Raw genomic sequence first — 22,812 nt, 5'->3', positions numbered from 1 at the left:
ACACCGATACTGTAGACAGTGCACGTACCCGTTGTGTATGGCGGCACGGCAGCCCGTGGCAGAGTTGACTCGTAGGGTGAATATACAGAAGAAGAAGAAGAAGCAGGCCATGCCGAAGCAGACCTTGTACACAGCAGAGTAACCCACTAAGGTAGAGCAGTTCTCACCAGCATTCAGCTTCTCACACAGGTCCCTGTATAACGGGATCTAAAACACGGAGACAGAGAGAGACAGAGAGAAACAGAAACAGAGAAAGAGACAGACAGACAGAGAAACAGAGAGAGACAGAAACAGAGAGAGAGACAGACAGAGACAGAAACAGAGAGATAGACAGAAACAGAGAGAGAGACAGAGAGAGACAGAAACAGAGAGAGAGAGACAGACAGAGAGACAGAGAGAGACAGAAACAGAGAGAGAGACAGACAGAGAGACAGAAACAGAGAGAGAGACAGAAACAGAGAGAGAGAGAGAGAGACAGACAAACAGAGACAGAGAGACAGATAGACAGAAACAGAGAGAGAGAGACAGAGAGACAGACAGACAGACAAACAGAGACAGAGAGACAGATAGACAGAAACAGAGAGAGAGAGACAGAGAGACAGACAGACAGACAGACAGACAGACAGACAGACAGAGACAGAGAGAGACAGAAACAGAGAGAGAGACAGACAGACAGAGAGACAGAGAGAGACATAAACAGAGAGAGAGAGACAGAGAGACCGAGAGAGACAGAAAAAGAGAGAGAGAGAGAGAGAGAGAGAGAGAGAGACAGACAGACAGACAAAGACAGAGAGACAGAGAGACAGATAGAGACAGAAACAGAGAGAGAGAGACAGAGAGACAGACAGACAGACAGACAGAGAGAGACAGAAACAGAGAGAGAGACAGACAGACAGACAGAGAGACAGAGAGAGACAGAAACAGAGAGAGAGAGAGACAGAGAGACAGACAGACAGACAGACAGAGAGACAGAGAGAGACAGAAACAGAGAGAGAGACAGACAGACAGACAGAGAGACAGAGAGAGACAGAAACAGAGAGAGAGAGACAGAGAGACCGAGAGAGACAGAAACAGAGAGAGAGAGAGAGACAGACAGACAGACAGACAGACAGACAGACAAAGACAGAGAGACAGACAAAGACAGAGAGAGAGACAGACAGACAGACAAAGACAGAGAGACAGACAAAGACAGAGAGAGAGACAGACAGACAGACAGACAGACAGAGAGAGATGGAGAGATAGACAGAGACAGACAGAGAGAGATGGAGAGAGAGAGAGACAGAGACACAGAGATGTAGAGAGAGAGACAGAGAGACAGAGAGAGATGGAGAGAGACAAGGAGCCATGTTAACACTATAGGTATGGTAATATCACTATTATGGCGGAATGGATTTGTAAAGAAAAATAAATTGGTACAAGTGGCAAACAAAAATGCAGGCACTAGGGAGGGAGGTCTGGGCAGATGAAATGTAGTCATTGTTTATGTGTGTCTGTAAGTTGTTGTTTGTATGTATACGTTTGTATCTGGAGTGGGAAGAAACCTTTTGAAAAATAATTTGAGAAACAAATATTATTCTAATTAAAAAAGGAATGGATCACACAAATCACAGCACGTCTGAATGTGTGTGTTCCCCAGAGGACAGAGGAGCCCACAGTCTTCAGTCAGAGTAGAGTTAATAGGGTCCATGCTGAGCGTCACGCTTCTAAACAAGCTGCAAAAGGAACAGGCAGCAACACCAAACCCTCTTTCTCTCCACCAAGCCCTATTTCTTTCTCTCCATCAAACCGATTTTCTCTTTCTCTTCGGCCTGTTACTGAGGCTGTCGGCCACAACAAACAATGACAGGGATGAATAAATTACCAGCCTGCTTTCAGCAGAGAGAACAAATGACAGAAAGAGAGTAAGAGAGAGTGTGTGAGAGAGCGAGGGGGATGTATAGAGAGAGAGAGAGAGAGAGAGAGAGAGAGAGAGAGAGAGGAGAGAAAGGGAGGGAAGAGATGTAGGCCTATATAAAGGGGCAGAGAGGGACGGAGTGAGAATGCCTATAGAAAGTGGAAAGACCGAGCAAGAGTCACTTGAGTCATTTCTATAGGAAATAAAGACAGCTGCTTCAACGCTGGGTGCTGGGAGTCTCTATATAAAAGTGTTTTAAACCAGTGAGAGACTGGCTGTGTGTTGGAATGTCCTTTATAAATCTGCCCTGGAGCCTTGCATCAGCTTTCACTTGTAGTGGCTTCCTGGTACATAAGTTCTGCTCTATCCAAACAAACTAACAAAAACCTCAAATGTCCTTTGGTCTACGTCACCTGACTGTTCCACTTTCTAGATTATTGGTTGAGTCGGACACCCCTAACATGGCTGTAGTATAGTCGGCCAGTCACTGGACAGAGCTGTCATAGTTCAGTACCACAGCCAATATAGACACAGTATAGTAGGATATAGAGCAGTTGGCTTGGCAGTAATAGAACAGGCTGTTTTTGTAGTCTTTGTGTGTTGTGAAGAAGCTGATTAGCATGTCGATAGAGGTTTGATTAGGAGAAGGACAGCGCTGACTCTCACTGCTGTAAATCTACTGACAAAAGACCAACGCTCTCTCACACACATACACAATGACCGCGCTCTCATCTTCTAGACTGCCCACTGCGCTGTGTGTGTGTGTTCATCGTGTGTCTCTAACGGTAGCCATTTTGTCCTGGATGTTCCTTTTACAGAATGTCTGTTTCATATGGAGCTAAACAGCAGGAAGTCTGCTCTATACAAAGAGAGAGGGAGAGTCTTTGACAGCTCTTTCAGTGGTAGAGTAGTCACAGTCAGTGCCATCCCACTGGGCACAGACGTCAGTTCCAAGTCATTTCATTGATTCAACCAGTGTGTGCCCAGTTGGACAGTAACAGTCTGATAAATACAGTGACAAATGTTTTGTTGTTTTGGCTCTGTGCTCCAACACTTTGGACTTGAAATGATACAATGACTATGAGGTTAAAGTGCAGACTGTCATCTTTTATTAGAGGGTATTTTCATCCACATCGGGTGAACCATTTAGAAATTATAGCACTTTCTGTATATAGTCCCTTTATTTCAGGGTACCAAAAGTATTGGGACAAATTCACTTATATGTGCATCAACGTAGTCAAAAGTTTAGTATTTGGTCCCATATTCCTAGAACCCAATGATTAGATCAAGCTTGTGACTCTACTAACTTGTTGGATGCATGTTCTGTTTGTTTTGGTTGCGTTTCAGACTATTTTGTGCCCAATAGAAATAAATGGTGAACAATGTATTGCGTCATTTTGGAGTCACTTTTATTGTAAATAAGAATATAATATATGTCTAAACACTTCTACATTAATGTGGATGTTACCATGACTAACTATCCTCAATTTAATATTGTCTTTACTAATATGTAAAATTTGTTTCAATTTAGAATGGCACATAGCAGCATAAGGTAATGTGTCAGCCCAATCATTATGAAAATATAAACAATTCCCTATTACTAGGATATTCAAAATCAAATACAGATTCACTATAGGCCATCTCTGGATTTGTTTAATATAAGCTCGACCAATTATGTATCTTAAATCTGTATTTGTTGTATGTCTTTCTGCCATGTGTACTATGTGGTAGGTTATGTATTGTATAACGGCACAATCATTACTTTAATTCAGGTATTTTTTCGGGCTTCAGCTCATATATAGACCTATGCGTATGCATAAGCGCTAATATGCATATAGAAAGTGCTGTCCATTTCATTGTTAGGCTTTGAAACAACATCCACAACAACCATGTTTTCCACTCAGTTTCAGTTCAAATCGATCAATCACAGTGTGGTGAGATATAAAAGCACATACTGTTTTGAAGATAAGTGTTTGATGTGATTTTCAATAGCATTTGCATTGATGTCAGGGTGGTTAGGGGAACAATAGAGCCCTGAGTACCAGGCCATTAGAACCTAATGATCATTAGTGAGTTGGGTTCTACTAACACATGTCAGAGTGGTTAGAGGAACAATAGATCCCTGAGTACCAGGCCATTAGAACCTGATGATCATTAGTGAGTTGGGTTCTACTAACACATGTCAGAGTGGTTAGAGGAACAATAGAGCCCTGAGTACCAGGCCATTAGAACCTGATGATCATTAGTGAGTTGGGATCTACTAACACGTCCTGAGTGCATAAGAGGAGAATACCTTGAGTCAACGGTCACGTAGAAATTTACTACGGTCATGACTCATGACTCCCGGTGTGGTGGTAATACGGCCACCGCAACAGCCCTACACACTACCCTCTGTAGCGCCTTGTAGTTGCCATACCAAGCAGTGATGCAGCCAGTCAAGATGTTCTCGATGCTGCAGCTGTAGAACAGCCCTGTCGATGTGAATGGGGGCGTGCTTGGCCCGCCGTTTCCTGTCGACCACGATCAGCTCCTTTGTCTGACTGGCGTTGAGGGAGAGGCTGTTGTTGGTGATCAGGCCTACCACCATTGTGTCGTCGGCAAACTTAATGATGGTGTTGGAGTTGTGCGCGGGTGAAAAGGGAGTACAGGAGGGGACTAACACACACCCCTGAGTGGCCCCCGTGTTGAGGGTCAGCGTGGCGGATGTGTTGTTGCCTACCCTCACCACCTGTAGATACTGCATGTGTTAGCCCCCGTGTTGAGGGTCAGCGTGGCGGATGTGTTGTTGCCTACCCTCACCACCTGTAGTTACTGCATGTGTTAGCCCCCGTGTTGAGGGTCAGCGTGGCGGATGTGTTGTTGCCTACCCTCACCACCTGTAGATACTGCATGTGTTAGCCCCCGTGTTGAGGGTCAGCGTGGCGGATGTGTTGTTGCCTACCCTCACCAACTGTAGTTACTGTCTGTGTTAGCCCCCGTGTTGAGGGTCAGCGTGGCGGATGTGTTGTTGCCTACCCTCACCACCTGTAGTTACTGCATGTGTTAGCCCCCGTGTTGAGGGTCAGCGTGGCGGATGTGTTGTTGCCTACCCTCACCACCTGTAGTTACTGTCTGTGTTAGCCCCCGTGTTGAGGGTCAGCGTGGCGGATGTGTTGTTGCCTACCCTCACCACCTGTAGTTACTGTCTGTGTTAGCCCCCGTGTTGAGGGTCAGCGTGGCGGATGTGTTGTTGCCTACCCTCACCACCTGTAGTTACTGTCTGTGTTAGCCCCCGTGTTGAGGGTCAGCGTGGCGGATGTGTTGTTGCCTACCCTCACCACCTGTAGTTACTGTCTGTGTTAGCCCCCGTGTTGAGGGTCAGCGTGGCGGATGTGTTGTTGCCTACCCTCACCACCTGTAGTTACTGTCTGTGTTAGCCCCCGTGTTGAGGGTCAGCGTGGCGGATGTGTTGTTGCCTACCCTCACCACCTGTAGTTACTGTCTGTGTTAGCCCCCGTGTTGAGGGTCAGCGTGGCGGATGTGTTGTTGCCTACCCTCACCACCTGTAGTTACTGTCTGTGTTAGCCCCCGTGTTGAGGGTCAGCGTGGCGGATGTGTTGTTGCCTACCCTCACCACCTGTAGTTACTGTCTGTGTTAGCCCCCGTGTTGAGGGTCAGCGTGGCGGATGTGTTGTTGCCTACCCTCACCACCTGTAGTTACTGTCTGTGTTAGCCCCCGTGTTGAGGGTCAGCGTGGCGGATGTGTTGTTGCCTACCCTCACAACCTGTAGTTACTGTCTGTGTTAGCCCCCGTGTTAAGGGTCAGCGTGGCGGATGTGTTGTTGCCTACCCTCACCACCTGTAGTTACTGTCTGTGTTAGCCCCCGTGTTGAGGGTCAGCGTGGCGGATGTGTTGTTGCCTACCCTCACCACCTGTAGTTACTGTCTGTGTTAGCCCCCGTGTTGAGGGTCAGCGTGGCGGATGTGTTGTTGCCTACCCTCACCACCTGTAGTTACTGTCTGTGTTAGCCCCCGTGTTGAGGGTCAGCGTGGCGGATGTGTTGTTGCCTACCCTCACCACCTGTAGTTACTGTCTGTGTTAGCCCCCGTGTTGAGGGTCAGCGTGGCGGATGTGTTGTTGCCTACCCTCACCACCTGTAGTTACTGTCTGTGTTAGCCCCCGTGTTGAGGGTCAGCGTGGCGGATGTGTTGTTGCCTACCCTCACCACCTGTAGTTACTGTCTGTGTTAGCCCCCGTGTTGAGGGTCAGCGTGGCGGATGTGTTGTTGCCTACCCTCACCACCTGTAGTTACTGTCTGTGTTAGCCCCCGTGTTGAGGGTCAGCGTGGCGGATGTGTTGTTGCCTACCCTCACCACCTGTAGTTACTGTCTGTGTTAGCCCCCGTGTTGAGGGTCAGCGTGGCGGATGTGTTGTTGCCTACCCTCACCACCTGTAGTTACTGTCTGTGTTAGCCCCCGTGTTGAGGGTCAGCGTGGCGGATGTGTTGTTGCCTACCCTCACCACCTGTAGTTACTGTCTGTGTTAGCCCCCGTGTTGAGGGTCAGCGTGGCGGATGTGTTGTTGCCTACCCTCACCACCTGTAGTTACTGTCTGTGTTAGCCCCCGTGTTGAGGGTCAGCGTGGCGGATGTGTTGTTGCCTACCCTCACCACCTGTAGTTACTGTCTGTGTTAGCCCCCGTGTTGAGGGTCAGCGTGGCGGATGTGTTGTTGCCTATCCTCACCACCTGTAGTTACTGTCTGTGTTAGCCCCCGTGTTGAGGGTCAGCGTGGCGGATGTGTTGTTGCCTACCCTCACCACCTGTAGTTACTGTCTGTGTTAGCCCCCGTGTTGAGGGTCAGCGTGGCGGATGTGTTGTTGCCTACCCTCACCACCTGTAGTTACTGTCTGTGTTAGCCCCCGTGTTGAGGGTCAGCGTGGCGGATGTGTTGTTGCCTACCCTCACCACCTGTAGTTACTGTCTGTGTTAGCCCCCGTGTTGAGGGTCAGCGTGGCGGATGTGTTGTTGCCTACCCTCACCACCTGTAGTTACTGTCTGTGTTAGCCCCCGTGTTGAGGGTCAGCGTGGCGGATGTGTTGTTGCCTACCCTCACCACCTGTAGTTACTGTCTGTGTTAGCCCCCGTGTTGAGGGTCAGCGTGGCGGATGTGTTGTTGCCTACCCTCACCACCTGTAGTTACTGTCTGTGTTAGCCCCCGTGTTGAGGGTCAGCGTGGCGGATGTGTTGTTGCCTACCCTCACCACCTGTAGTTACTGTCTGTGTTAGCCCCCGTGTTGAGGGTCAGCGTGGCGGATGTGTTGTTGCCTACCCTCACCAGCTGTAGTTACTGTCTGTGTTAGCCCCCGTGTTGAGGGTCAGCGTGGCGGATGTGTTGTTGCCTACCCTCACCACCTGTAGTTACTGTCTGTGTTAGCCCCCGTGTTGAGAGTCAGCGTGGCGAATGTGTTGTTGCCTACCCTCACCACCTGTAGTTACTGTCTGTGTTAGCCCCCGTGTTGAGGGTCAGCGTGGTGGATGTGTTGTTGCCTACCCTCACCACCTGTAGTTACTGTCTGTGTTAGCCCCCGTGTTGAGGGTCAGCGTGGCGGATGTGTTGTTGCCTACCCTCACCACCTGTAGTTACTGTCTGTGTTAGCCCCCGTGTTGAGGGTCAGCGTGGCGGATGTGTTGTTGCCTACCCTCACCACCTGTAGTTACTGTCTGTGTTAGCCCCCGTGTTGAGGGTCAGCGTGGCGGATGTGTTGTTGCCTACCCTCACCACCTGTAGTTACTGTCTGTGTTAGCCCCCGTGTTGAGGGTCAGCGTGGCGGATGTGTTGTTGCCTACCCTCACCACCTGTAGTTACTGTCTGTGTTAGCCCCCGTGTTGAGGGTCAGCGTGGCGGATGTGTTGTTGCCTACCCTCACCACCTGTAGTTACTGTCTGTGTTAGCCCCCGTGTTGAGGGTCAGCGTGGCGGATGTGTTGTTGCCTACCCTCACCACCTGTAGTTACTGTCTGTGTTAGCCCCCGTGTTGAGGGTCAGCGTGGCGGATGTGTTGTTGCCTACCCTCACCACCTGTAGTTACTGTCTGTGTTAGCCCCCGTGTTGAGGGTCAGCGTGGCGGATGTGTTGTTGCCTACCCTCACCACCTGTAGTTACTGTCTGTGTTAGCCCCCGTGTTGAGGGTCAGCGTGGCGGATGTGTTGTTGCCTACCCTCACCACCTGTAGTTACTGTCTGTGTTAGCCCCCGTGTTGAGGGTCAGCGTGGCGGATGTGTTGTTGCCTACCCTCACCACCTGTAGTTACTGTCTGTGTTAGCCCCCGTGTTGAGGGTCAGCGTGGCGGATGTGTTGTTGCCTACCCTCACCACCTGTAGTTACTGTCTGTGTTAGCCCCCGTGTTGAGGGTCAGCGTGGCGGATGTGTTGTTGCCTACCCTCACCACCTGTAGTTACTGTCTGTGTTAGCCCCCGTGTTGAGGGTCAGCGTGGCGGATGTGTTGTTGCCTACCCTCACCACCTGTAGTTACTGTCTGTGTTAGCCCCCGTGTTGAGGGTCAGCGTGGCGGATGTGTTGTTGCCTACCCTCACCACCTGTAGTTACTGTCTGTGTTAGCCCCCGTGTTGAGGGTCAGCGTGGCGGATGTGTTGTTGCCTACCCTCACCAGCTGTAGTTACTGTCTGTGTTAGCCCCCGTGTTGAGGGTCAGCGTGGCGGATGTGTTGTTGCCTACCCTCACCAGCTGTAGTTACTGTCTGTGTTAGCCCCCGTGTTGAGGGTCAGCGTGGCGGATGTGTTGTTGCCTACCCTCACCACCTGTAGTTACTGTCTGTGTTAGCCCCCGTGTTGAGGGTCAGCGTGGCGGATGTGTTGTTGCCTACCCTCACCACCTGTAGTTACTGTCTGTGTTAGCCCCCGTGTTGAGGGTCAGCGTGGCGGATGTGTTGTTGCCTACCCTCACCACCTGTAGTTACTGTCTGTGTTAGCCCCCGTGTTGAGGGTCAGCGTGGCGGATGTGTTGTTGCCTACCCTCACCAGCTGTAGTTACTGTCTGTGTTAGCCCCCGTGTTGAGGGTCAGCGTGGCGGATGTGTTGTTGCCTACCCTCACCACCTGTAGTTACTGTCTGTGTTAGCCCCCGTGTTGAGGGTCAGCGTGGCGGATGTGTTGTTGCCTACCCTCACCACCTGTAGTTACTGTCTGTGTTAGCCCCCGTGTTGAGGGTCAGCGTGGCGGATGTGTTGTTGCCTACCCTCACCACCTGTAGTTACTGTCTGTGTTAGCCCCCGTGTTGAGGGTCAGCGTGGCGGATGTGTTGTTGCCTACCCTCACCACCTGTAGTTACTGTCTGTGTTAGCCCCCGTGTTGAGGGTCAGCGTGGCGGATGTGTTGTTGCCTACCCTCACCACCTGTAGTTACTGTCTGTGTTAGCCCCCGTGTTGAGGGTCAGCGTGGCGGATGTGTTGTTGCCTACCCTCACCACCTGTAGTTACTGTCTGTGTTAGCCCCCGTGTTGAGGGTCAGCGTGGCGGATGTGTTGTTGCCTACCCTCACCACCTGTAGTTACTGTCTGTGTTAGCCCCCGTGTTGAGGGTCAGCGTGGCGGATGTGTTGTTGCCTACCCTCACCACCTGTAGTTACTGTCTGTGTTAGCCCCCGTGTTGAGGGTCAGCGTGGCGGATGTGTTGTTGCCTACCCTCACAACCTGTAGTTACTGTCTGTGTTAGCCCCCGTGTTAAGGGTCAGCGTGGCGGATGTGTTGTTGCCTACCCTCACCACCTGTAGTTACTGTCTGTGTTAGCCCCCGTGTTGAGGGTCAGCGTGGCGGATGTGTTGTTGCCTACCCTCACCACCTGTAGTTACTGTCTGTGTTAGCCCCCGTGTTGAGGGTCAGCGTGGCGGATGTGTTGTTGCCTACCCTCACCACCTGTAGTTACTGTCTGTGTTAGCCCCCGTGTTGAGGGTCAGCGTGGCGGATGTGTTGTTGCCTACCCTCACCACCTGTAGTTACTGTCTGTGTTAGCCCCCGTGTTGAGGGTCAGCGTGGCGGATGTGTTGTTGCCTACCCTCACCACCTGTAGTTACTGTCTGTGTTAGCCCCCGTGTTGAGGGTCAGCGTGGCGGATGTGTTGTTGCCTACCCTCACCACCTGTAGTTACTGTCTGTGTTAGCCCCCGTGTTGAGGGTCAGCGTGGCGGATGTGTTGTTGCCTACCCTCACCACCTGTAGTTACTGTCTGTGTTAGCCCCCGTGTTGAGGGTCAGCGTGGCGGATGTGTTGTTGCCTACCCTCACCACCTGTAGTTACTGTCTGTGTTAGCCCCCGTGTTGAGGGTCAGCGTGGCGGATGTGTTGTTGCCTACCCTCACCACCTGTAGTTACTGTCTGTGTTAGCCCCCGTGTTGAGGGTCAGCGTGGCGGATGTGTTGTTGCCTACCCTCACCACCTGTAGTTACTGTCTGTGTTAGCCCCCGTGTTGAGGGTCAGCGTGGCGGATGTGTTGTTGCCTACCCTCACCACCTGTAGTTACTGTCTGTGTTAGCCCCCGTGTTGAGGGTCAGCGTGGCGGATGTGTTGTTGCCTATCCTCACCACCTGTAGTTACTGTCTGTGTTAGCCCCCGTGTTGAGGGTCAGCGTGGCGGATGTGTTGTTGCCTACCCTCACCACCTGTAGTTACTGTCTGTGTTAGCCCCCGTGTTGAGGGTCAGCGTGGCGGATGTGTTGTTGCCTACCCTCACCACCTGTAGTTACTGTCTGTGTTAGCCCCCGTGTTGAGGGTCAGCGTGGCGGATGTGTTGTTGCCTACCCTCACCACCTGTAGTTACTGTCTGTGTTAGCCCCCGTGTTGAGGGTCAGCGTGGCGGATGTGTTGTTGCCTACCCTCACCACCTGTAGTTACTGTCTGTGTTAGCCCCCGTGTTGAGGGTCAGCGTGGCGGATGTGTTGTTGCCTACCCTCACCACCTGTAGTTACTGTCTGTGTTAGCCCCCGTGTTGAGGGTCAGCGTGGCGGATGTGTTGTTGCCTACCCTCACCACCTGTAGTTACTGTCTGTGTTAGCCCCCGTGTTGAGGGTCAGCGTGGCGGATGTGTTGTTGCCTACCCTCACCACCTATAGTTACTGTCTGTGTTAGCCCCCGTGTTGAGGGTCAGCGTGGCGGATGTGTTGTTGCCTACCCTCACCACCTGTAGTTACTGTCTGTGTTAGCCCCCGTGTTGAGGGTCAGCGTGGCGGATGTGTTGTTGCCTACCCTCACCACCTGTAGTTACTGTCTATGTTAGCCCCCGTGTTGAGGGTCAGCGTGGCGGATGTGTTGTTGCCTACCCTCACCACCTGTAGTTACTGTCTATGTTAGCCCCCGTGTTGAGGGTCAGCGTGGCGGATGTGTTGTTGCCTACCCTCACCACCTGTAGTTACTGTCTGTGTTAGCCCCCGTGTTGAGGGTCAGCGTGGCGGATGTGTTGTTGCCTACCCTCACCACCTGTAGTTACTGTCTGTGTTAGCCCCCGTGTTGAGGGTCAGCGTGGCGGATGTGTTGTTGCCTATCCTCACCACCTGTAGTTACTGTCTGTGTTAGCCCCCGTGTTGAGGGTCAGCGTGGCGGATGTGTTGTTGCCTACCCTCACCACCTGTAGTTACTGTCTGTGTTAGCCCCCGTGTTGAGGGTCAGCGTGGCGGATGTGTTGTTGCCTACCCTCACCACCTGTAGTTACTGTCTGTGTTAGCCCCCGTGTTGAGGGTCAGCGTGGCGGATGTGTTGTTGCCTACCCTCACCACCTGTAGTTACTGTCTGTGTTAGCCCCCGTGTTGAGGGTCAGCGTGGCGGATGTGTTGTTGCCTACCCTCACCACCTGTAGTTACTGTCTGTGTTAGCCCCCGTGTTGAGGGTCAGCGTGGCGAATGTGTTGTTGCCTACCCTCACCAGCTGTAGTTACTGTCTGTGTTAGCCCCCGTGTTGAGGGTCAGCGTGGCGGATGTGTTGTTGCCTACCCTCACCACCTGTAGTTACTGTCTGTGTTAGCCCCCGTGTTGAGGGTCAGCGTGGCGGATGTGTTGTTGCCTACCCTCACCACCTGTAGTTACTGTCTGTGTTAGCCCCCGTGTTGAGGGTCAGCGTGGCGGATGTGTTGTTGCCTACCCTCACCACCTGTAGTTACTGTCTGTGTTAGCCCCCGTGTTGAGGGTCAGCGTGGCGGATGTGTTGTTGCCTACCCTCACCACCTGTAGTTACTGTCTGTGTTAGCCCCCGTGTTGAGGGTCAGCGTGGCGGATGTGTTGTTGCCTACCCTCACCACCTGTAGTTACTGTCTGTGTTAGCCCCCGTGTTGAGGGTCAGCGTGGCGGATGTGTTGTTGCCTACCCTCACCACCTGTAGTTACTGTCTGTGTTAGCCCCCGTGTTGAGGGTCAGCGTGGCGGATGTGTTGTTGCCTACCCTCACCACCTGTAGTTACTGTCTGTGTTAGCCCCCGTGTTGAGGGTCAGCGTGGCGGATGTGTTGTTGCCTACCCTCACCACCTGTAGTTACTGTCTGTGTTAGCCCCCGTGTTGAGGGTCAGCGTGGCGGATGTGTTGTTGCCTACCCTCACCACCTGTAGTTACTGTCTGTGTTAGCCCCCGTGTTGAGGGTCAGCGTGGCGGATGTGTTGTTGCCTACCCTCACCACCTGTAGTTACTGTCTGTGTTAGCCCCCGTGTTGAGGGTCAGCGTGGCGGATGTGTTGTTGCCTACCCTCACCACCTGTAGTTACTGTCTGTGTTAGCCCCCGTGTTGAGGGTCAGCGTGGCGGATGTGTTGTTGCCTACCCTCACCACCTGTAGTTACTGTCTGTGTTAGCCCCCGTGTTGAGGGTCAGCGTGGCGGATGTGTTGTTGCCTACCCTCACCACCTGTAGTTACTGTCTGTGTTAGCCCCCGTGTTGAGGGTCAGCGTGGCGGATGTGTTGTTGCCTACCCTCACCACCTGTAGTTACTGTCTGTGTTAGCCCCCGTGTTGAGGGTCAGCGTGGCGGATGTGTTGTTGCCTACCCTCACCACCTGTAGTTACTGTCTGTGTTAGCCCCTGTGGCACGCTGTACTAAACTAGGCTCTCCTAACTACCATACAATTACACACCCAGGAAATGACACCAGCAGCGTTTTCCATAGCTCTGCTCCACTCTGCTGTGCCAGGGAAGGCTTTATTACCGGGTTTATGTGGAGTTTAAAGCTTCCAAAACTATTCTAGAGCTCGACTGTATCTCCATGTGTTAACCAACATCAAGGCAGGAAATAAGACAAGGCCAGACATGTAGGCCCCTATGTGTGTGTGAGCATGTGTGTACGTGTGTGTGCATGTTCCTTGTGTGTGTGTGTGTGGATGCATGTAAAGAACAGTGTGTGTGTCTGTGTGTGTGCATACACATGTGTGTACGTGTCTAAATGTGCACGTGTGTGTACTCACATGGTCCCTCATCTCCTGTTCCACAGTAGGTGACATCATGACGACACAGACAATGGTGACCAGGAGGAAGTAGAGGACATACATGAAGCGTGTTGATGTGGACTGCTTGATCTTAGGACAGCAGCCACAGCAACAGGAGCAGGCTGCCGATCCACAGCAGCACGCCAGCTACACCAGGACAGAAGAGAAGACATAGGCATTAAAACTTACAGTATACTGTCATTATGCATGCTCAATAACAACATTATGGGCCGGTTTCCTGGACACAAAGTATGCCTCTCCAAGTAGGAGATTCTCCATTTAGATGTATGATTCTCCATTAAGATTTAAGATTATGCATTGTGATTTAAGATTATCCATTGAGATTTAAGATTATCCATTGAGATTTAAGATGATTAGTTGAGCATGTTTTTTAGTCCAGGACTAGGCTTAATCTGTGTCTGGGAAACCAAACCGCCCCCTTAAGATCTAAACTAAAGCCAGTCACTGCTGCTAACAACTCAGGAAATGCACAGAGAGAGAGAAGGAAAGTCATTGATGCAGCCAAAACGTTGTTGAGCAGGAATCTCGGGAGTCTTGGCTGGTTGACAGGAGTTAGAGAAGCTTGAGCAGATCCCTGGCTGGTAGTGTGTATTGTTGTGAATTGTTAGATACTACTGCACTGTTGGAGTTAAGAACACAAGCATTTTGGTACACCTGCAATAACAACTGCTAAATAAGTGTATGTGACCAATAAAATGTGATGTGATTTAGAGGCTCGAGGAGCACGGGTCTGGAGCATACCACAGACTACTGGCATTAGCACCGGAACAGAACACATCAGACCGTTACAAACACACACCCGCTGCGCGCACACACACACACACACAGACAATATCAAAGACACACTTTACTGTGGTATCATAGGGTTAGGGTTAAGCACGGGCTCAGACCATATCTGGCTTTACATCCGTTACTGTATAATACACAGATTACGTAACAGACACAGGCCTAGAACACAGTTTAGACCTCATCTCAGATGGTAGGCTTTACTGCCATATAACATACTATGTCACAAACTCTGTAGGCCTCTGTAGGTTTTAATCCTGTCTATCTAAAGGGTTTATCATGGCCCAAAACATGTACGTGTACACACAGCTGTGTTCTTAAATATTGGCTTTCATAGTTTTTGAATTCTCAGTGCAGCTCAAGCAATTTCTCCAACTGTCAACACATTCACATGAATATAGGATGAGTACCAGAACCGTGTTGGATGGGAATTTGGGGGATGTGCGCATTCGGGCTCTGGTCTCTCGCTGATAGTGGTCTCAAATCCGGGTAGCTATTTCATGATGGGATGCCGGACTATTGCGTCTTAGCATCTGCGGACTATGATGGAACTGACAGTGTTTTAGCAACATTAAATCTTATTAAAATCTGTTTATATAAACCCCCAGGAAGAATTTTAAAAAACATTTCTGACAAGCAAGCACCATTTTCATACAATGTTTGGGAATGATGTAGAGTAAGGCATTTGTGAAAATTCTATAGCAACATAGAGTGGGGAAGCGGCTTTAAGTTTGAAAACTTAATAGAGTGAATTACATAAAACCAAATAAAACCATCTCAGTCTTGTCCAGGATGGGACTCTACACAGATCGGTGTGCCATAGCCAATCAGAGATACAGTAGGTCTACAAATAAGACATTTCCACACGGGCCTGCCATCATTCACTTTGAGCTGGACTGTGTGTTTACAGGCAGTAGCAACAGACTTTAGGTAACTAGAACGCATTCGCCAAAGCCACAAAATACACCTGAATGGATTCCTTCAAATATGTAAGTCTCACGGGAGTCAGTTGAACCGAGTTGAACCGAGCTGACTTCCGGGTTAAGTGGGCGGGTGTTAAGAAGTGCGGTTTGGCAGGTCATGTTTTGGAGGACGCATAACTCGACCTTCGACCACTCCCGAGCTCGTTGGGGAGTTGCAGCAATGAGACAATATCGTAATTGGATATCACTATATTGGGGAGAAGAAAAAAAAATACTAAAATGTTTTATTTAGATTGACTACTAAGAGATATGCTAACTCTGAATAACAGTAACCAAATGACACCTGCATCTCTAGCTGTAGCCACCCAAAAATGATATGGGGGAGAAAAAGTTGGCCACTCACTCACTCGTCCAATGACATGACATCCTCCCAGCGCTAGCTAATGTTAGGCTCTGCGATTTTAACTGGCTAAATAAATAGCTACATAAATAGATATGCTAGTCTATTATCCACATTATGACTGACTTGTGATCATCGCCCTTGCTAGTTTGATTGTATTGAAATTCCCAGCCTTAGTTTGCTAAATTTGTCAGTTGTTGTCCAAAAAAGTAATTGAAACTGAAACTGTGCATCCCGAATGGCTGGAGACCGCAAACAATGTACATGGGCCTGGTTTCCAAAAGGCCTAGTTTCCCAAAAGCATCTTAAGGCTAAGTTCATCGTTAGAACCTTCGTAAGAGGATCTTAACATTTCCGAGCCGTTTCCTAAAACCTTTCCTAACGTTGCATCTGAAATCGCTCGTAATCTAATACCTGCCACAGACCACTAAGTGCGTCGCCCTCCCGCGTCACTTTACACGCAGAAAATCTCTGCTAAACATAGAATGAAGATGTGTATCTGTCTCTCTGTGACCGCTGAAAACTTCAAAGTTCTATTTAAATAGCCTAAAAAGTTTACAAGCGAAGCAAGGATACATAAAAAAAGAATACCGAGATAACCAAACTATATAATAGCTAGAATATTAGGCAAAATATTTACATCACTTTCATGTATGTGCAATCGATAGACCTACCTACTATTAAGCCATGAGGCTGCATCTGAGCCCCTTCGATATTCATATACAGTTGAAGTCGGAAGTTTACATACACCTTAGCCAAATACATTTAAACTCAGTTTTTCACAATTCCTGACATTTAATCCTAGTAGAAATGTTTTAGGCCAGTTAGGATCACCACTTTCTTTTAAGAATGTGAAATGTCAGAATAATAGTAGAGAGAATGATTTATTTCAGCGTTTATATATTTCATCACATTCCCAGTGGGTTAGAAGTTTACATACACTCAAAGCATTGCCTTTAAATTGTTTAACTTGGGTCAAACATTTCAGGTAGCCTTCCACAAGCTTCCCACAATAAGTTGGGTGAATTTTGGCCCATTCCTCCTGACAGAGCTGGTGTAACTGAGTCAGGTTTGTAAGGCCACTGATGTCTTGAGATGTTGCTTCAATATATCCACATAATTTTCCTCCCTCATGATGTCATCTATTTTGTGAAGTGCACCAGTCCATCCTGCAGTAAAGCACCCCCACAACATGATGCTGCCACCCCCATGCTTCACGGTTGGGATGGTGTTCTTCGGCTTGCAAGCCTCCCCCTTTTTCCTCCAAACATAATGATTGTCATTATGGCCAAACAGTTATACTTTTGTTTCATCAGACCAGACAACATTTCTCCAAAAAGTACGATCTTTGTCCCCATGTGCAGTTGCAAACCGTAGTCTAGCTTTTTTTATGGCGGTTTTGGAGCAGTGGCTTCTTCCTTGCTGAGCAGCATTTTAGGTTATGTAGATATTGGACTCGTTTTACTGTGGATATAGATACTTTTGTACCTGTTTCCTCCAGCATTTTCACAAGGAGCTTTGCAGTTGATCTGGGATTGATTTGCACTATTCGCACAAAAGTACGCTCATCTCTAGGAGACAGAACGAATCTCCTTCCTGAGCGGTATGATGGCTGCATGGTCCCATGGTGTTTAAACTTGCGTACTATTGTTTGTACAGATGAACATGGCACCTTCAGGCGTTTGGAAATTGCTCCCAAGGATGAACCAGACTTGTGGAGGTCTACAATTATTTTTCTGAGGTCTTGGCTGATTTCTTTTGATTTTCCCAAGATGTCAAGCAAAGAGGCACTGAGTCTGAAAGTAGGCCTTGAAATACATCCACAGGTACACCTCCAACTGAGTCAAATGATGTCAATTAGCCTATCATAGGCTTCTAAAGCCATTATATAATTTTCTTGAATTTTCCAAGCTATTTAAAGGCACAGTCAACTTAGTGTATCTAAACTTCTGACCCACTGGAATTGTGATACAGTGAATTATAAGTGAAATAATATATCTGTAAACAATTTTTGGAAAAATGACTTGTGTCATGCAGAAAGTAGATGTCCTAACCGACTTGCCAGAACTATAGTTTGTTAACAAGAAATTTGTGGAGTGGTTGAAAAATGAGTTTTAATGACTCCAACCTAAGTGTATGTAATCTTCAGACTTCAACTGTACATTAGGCCTATTGGCTACTATTATCTAAAAGCTCAAACATTTCACTGTAACCTAAGCAATAACCTAAAGGTCAACATATTAGGTCTATGGCAATGTTGCTTAACTTGCTACTTCATGTTTAATTATTTTTATTGTTTCATTATTTAATTGTAGAATATCTGTAGGCCTACTTGAAGCCAAATTCCTGCCTGCCATTAGGCAACAATGATTTGTTGAGCGATTACAAAAACTATTGTCATCATATCCTACTTTTAGATCACGTTGATATTTTCTATAGCGAATGAGGGAATGAGCGATTTTGACTTTGGCTTTATTCAATCTTGCTCACAGTTTACACAAACTGAAGAAATGCAGAATGTACATAATCAAACATTATATACAAAAGTATGATAATACATAACACATGGCAAACATAATACAAATATTTAAATACATAATAGGGTAGAGAACATTTCTTCTCTTGATGGGAAAACTATTGTGAAAACTATGTATTTTTAAAGATGACTTTGAGTAGCCACAAATCATTTAAGAGCTACAGCGGGTTCTTTAGCCTATATTGTGGAATCCTTTTCAGCACGGGACAGATCCTGTAATGACACAGTTAAGTCTCACTGTATGATGAGTGCAGTATGTGGTGTTTTAGGAAATGGGTGTGGCATCTTCAGACGTTATTTTACGATGCATTGTTAAAACACTCGTAAGCCTAAGTTCCACCCCTATCGGGAAACCGGGCCCAGGTCAGCTGTAATTTACAACCTGATAACAATATTGGTTGGACTACCAAGAAATCTATTGGTGAATTATATGATTTGTGCATTGAACTGCATCCATCTATTCTGCCAACAATGTCATAGATATTTTTTGTCAAATAGAACCTATTTTTAAAAACGAATAAAATTGGTTTTGTGGCAAAACATGGGAATTGAATATGTTTTACTGATATTATGATTGTCTGTTTGTTTCATATCTGTAACCTAGTTAAAACACTGTCAGTTCCACTTTAAGACTGTATCATAATAGAGAGACAGGACAGGAGAGGACAGGCAAGGGAGGAGGGGCCAAAGGATGTATATGCACAGAGAGGGAAGGAGAGCAGGAGGCAGCAGCCTGTTTTTGTTCCCCTTACTGAAGCCAACTCAGACCCCCCTAACCTCACCACAGCTGTGTGTTCTGTATGATTTAGGGCCACTGAGAATCTTATGGATATGGAATGGCAAGGGTGGGGTTCTACTAGATGGTTAAAGTATGGTGTATAATTATCCAGTTCAGAAATAGATGACAATGCCTCTGCTTATGAGAGCAGTAAGACAGATTCTCTGGAAGAACTGTCCATCTGTGTGGAGAATGATGGCTTCGGAGGCATCAGTGTCAACAGCGTGGGTTTAAAATGCATTGGAGAATCTAAGGAAAAACTACAAATGAACAGGCTGACAGTTTGACAGACACAGGCCATTATTTTAGTTAGCCTAAATTGTATTCTACATTTCTCACACCCACCAATCTAAGGCAGCACCCCCCGCACCTCTCTGATTCAGAGCGGTTGGGTTAAATGCATAAGACACATTTCAGTTGAAGGCATTCAGTTGTACAACTGACTAGGTATCCCACTTTCCCTTTGCCTTTCCCTTTCAGATGCAGGAGTGTAGGCTAGTAGGAAAAGTGTCAGGGAGGATGGGCTGGGGGGAGTGTGTACTGTGCAGGGTATGGGGTAGAGGTAAGGAGTTGATTTGGGACTGGGCAGTAGGCCTATTTCCTCTACTAAACTTCACAGGCCTAAATGGGATTAGTTCCTCTCTTTGATAAGAATGAATTAGGCAACACTCAAGTAGTGGATTAGGAAAATGGTTGTGTGGGTGTTGGCTGTCTTTAGTGAGCGTGTATTTAGCCGTTCAGCTAATCTAATAGACCCAGTGTGTGTAAACGCTCTAACACTAACACAGTGGACACACACTAAGGGGGCTAGAGGAGCTAACTGGGGCTAACTGAATAGCTAGCTACCGTGCTGAGGCATGCCGATGCAAACAGAGACAATGGAGATGCCATGACAACCAACTCTGACCCTCCCCTCCCTCCCATGTCGACAGGTGGTCTGCCCTGACCCCTTTCAAACAATATTAACACCGTGCCTGCCAAACTACTAACTCCCAAATCTGTAGCCATCAACCCCTCCTCCAACCCCCCACACAACCACACACACCACTCCCACAAAGTGTTAGGATTACATGGCAAGGCCACCAGCTCTCTACTATTATCTACTACTATTATTATTATTATTACTATTATAAAAAGCACAAAACCACCCTCCCCACCCCTTCCTTCCACTCACAGCACACCAACCCCCACTGTGACTCAACTTTCGCTGAACCCTGGGGGCATCGAGAACTCTTTCCCTCTAGTTCTTTCTGCTATGCTATCCCTCTCTCACTTCCTCCCCCTCTCTACCAACCTCTCATCCTGTTCCCTTTATTTGACCTCCCCCTTTCTTTCTCTATTCTCTCTCCTCCTCATCTCGTTCTGTCTCGTATCCATCAGCTGTCCCAGGGGTTAAGGGTGAAAGGGGAAAACCCCTCCTCAGTCTAAAAGACTTGGTAAAACTACAGACCCGTTGTGCTCACACAGACACAAACACACCATCTTTCACGCTCCGCTGTGTACCACTAGTGGGCCACTCAGTCTCAGAACTTCAGTATAACAGGATGTTTGGCTTCAGATTCCCTTCAGGAAATGAACACAAATCCCCATCCAGAAAGTGACTGAGAGAGTCAAACCACTTATTGAAAACAATGGGCTAGCTAGTCAAAAACTGAGGGATTGAAAAGGAATGGATCAGCAGGTTGACAGGAGTTGGTGAAGCCCACAGCTGGTCCTAGGTCAGGGGATATCTCTAACACTATGAGATAGGCTACCACTATAGAGTATCACAGTATGAGTCATAATACTCATAAAACCTAGCGGTCAAACAAGGTTATAGTTCCAATCGTTTTTCCACCATTCATTTTTTAGAAACACTTAAAATAAGGGCTGTGTTTCATGTAGGTTTACCCTGGCATGACGTTTAGATAACCGTGTAAATCTCTCTAGGACAAGGTGACTTTTATCAATATATTTGCCTGTATTTCCCCTGACAAAAAATGAATGCTAATTAGCTGCTAATGTGGACTTGACTTCCAAATTGAGGCAAAGGTAAGAATCTCTGGATTAACTATCTAACATTAGCTAAATTTAGTAATGAATAAATTAGCTAACTTTCTTTAAATTTACATTTTTGTGAACTGTCTTGTGCAAGTTTTAAATTGACACAATACCTGTTAGCAAAGGTGCAGTCTATCTAGAGATGATGTGCAGGAGTTTGCAGGGATTTGTACTCTTGCATGACATTATTTTCATGCTAATTAGCATTTTCGAATCTGAGAGTAAATTGAGCCAAATACATTGATAAAAGTCACCTTGTCTGGGAGCGATTTACATGGTTATCAAAACATCATGCCAAGTTAAGCCTACAAGAAACACAGCCCTTATTTTAAGTGCATCTAAAATTACCTATGGGAAAAATGAATGGTGGAAAAACGATTGGAACCATTTCCCTGTTTGACTACTAGGTTTTATGGGTATTACGACACCTCCACTGTGGGGCTCTATTGGAGATAAGAACAGTCCTACGATCAGTGTTAAAATGGGTTGTGTCTTTGAGGATAAGAATGGTAACCACTAAAAGCTCATTCCCTTATACCCTGGGCCACACACACACACACACACACTGCATAAATAGGTCAAACCCAGACAGAGAACAACAACATAGGCAGAACGCAGGCAACAGACAGTTAGAGCCGCACGCACGCACACACACACACACACACGAGTCATTGTGATGCTGCTGACTCAGGGATGTTGCTGTACTCTTCTGCAGCCAACAAGACGGAGAGATGAAATGAACCCATTCCTCAGACACACCCTCTCAAGTTACACATGCTCTGTGTTCACAGAGAGAAACAGAAGGTACGGCAACATATATAAACCCAGGAAGACAAAGACAGAAGGCTGAGGCACACACACACTAACACACATATTGGCCTACAGAGTTAGGAGCCAAAGCTAGGGTTGGTAAAGTGTAGAGATAGCCTAGTGCCCGTTCTCCCTGATTGACAGCAACTCTTTTGTGTTGTCTGTATAGCTAGGCAGTTGCACGCACTCTGCAAAAATGTATCACTGCACTGTTTCCTACACAAACTTGAGAGGAAGCAAGCCTTACCAATGCACCAAGTCCGGAACCAAGAGGCCGCTGTACAGCTTCTACTCCCAAGCCATAAGACTGTTAAATAGTTAGATAAATTGTTAACCAAATAGCTACTAGGACTATCTGCATTAACCTTTTTTTGCACTAACTTTTTTGATTCATCACATGCTACTGTTCATTATCTATCTTGTTGCCTAGTCACTTTATTCCTAGTTATATGTACAGTACCGTTCAAACGTTTGGGGTCACTTAGAAATGTCAAAGTTTTTGAAAGAAAAGCACATTTTTTGTCCATTAAAATAACATAGAATTGATCAGAAATACAGTGTAGACATTGTTAATATTGTAAATGACTATTGTAGCTGGAAAGGCTGATTTTTACTTTCCTTTTTACTTTTATTATTAAATGTTATTTCTTTATTTTCCTTCTCTCTGTATTGTTGGGAACGGCCCGCAAGCAAGCATTTCACTGTTAGTCTACACCTGTTGTTTACGAAGCATGTGACCAATAACATTTGATTTGATTGATTTGAGTAACAACACCTTAATGGGGTAAATACAGCCCCTGGCATTGGCTACGCTAAATAAAGAGAGGGAGCGAAAGGAAGAGAAACAGGAAGAGAACAGGGGAATGTTGAGCAACCCAAGAGGCATCCATGACCCAAACAGAGGAAATGGAACAAAAAGATAAAAAAGAGACCCAGAGAGTCAGTGATACAGACAGACAGTAGTACACAGAGGAAGAATGTAGTCCAGCCATAACACAGTGTTATCTGATCAATACAATATATTATCTTACTCTCAGTAATGGAACATAGCCATGTTTACCTTTGCCTCCAATAAAAACACACGAATAAAGCATTTAGCTTATAATTGTGTTATAGACAATGGAATACCTGTAGTTACATGGGAGATTTAAATGTGTAGCAGATCTTTTTTCATCCAATATT

General features: G+C 47.3%; 1 protein-coding gene across 1 annotated transcript in view; it reads right to left on the bottom strand.

Annotated features, from left to right (window-relative positions):
* LOC110536155 (serine incorporator 5) overlaps nucleotides 1-22,812 on the bottom strand; it is a 48,539-nt gene that overhangs the window by 21,607 nt on the left and 4,120 nt on the right. Inside the window, exons 2-3 of the mRNA XM_036936027.1 lie at nucleotides 13,316-13,483; nucleotides 29-207 (exon numbers count right to left, since the gene is read on the bottom strand). Of these exons, the coding sequence (XP_036791922.1) occupies nucleotides 29-207; nucleotides 13,316-13,483 (347 nt within the window). The remainder of the gene's footprint in view (nucleotides 1-28; nucleotides 208-13,315; nucleotides 13,484-22,812) is intronic.

Source organism: Oncorhynchus mykiss, chromosome 11 (genome assembly GCF_013265735.2).
Source record: "Oncorhynchus mykiss isolate Arlee chromosome 11, USDA_OmykA_1.1, whole genome shotgun sequence".
Taxonomy (NCBI): domain Eukaryota; kingdom Metazoa; phylum Chordata; class Actinopteri; order Salmoniformes; family Salmonidae; genus Oncorhynchus; species Oncorhynchus mykiss.
This window is presented reverse-complemented; position numbering and strand designations above follow the sequence as displayed.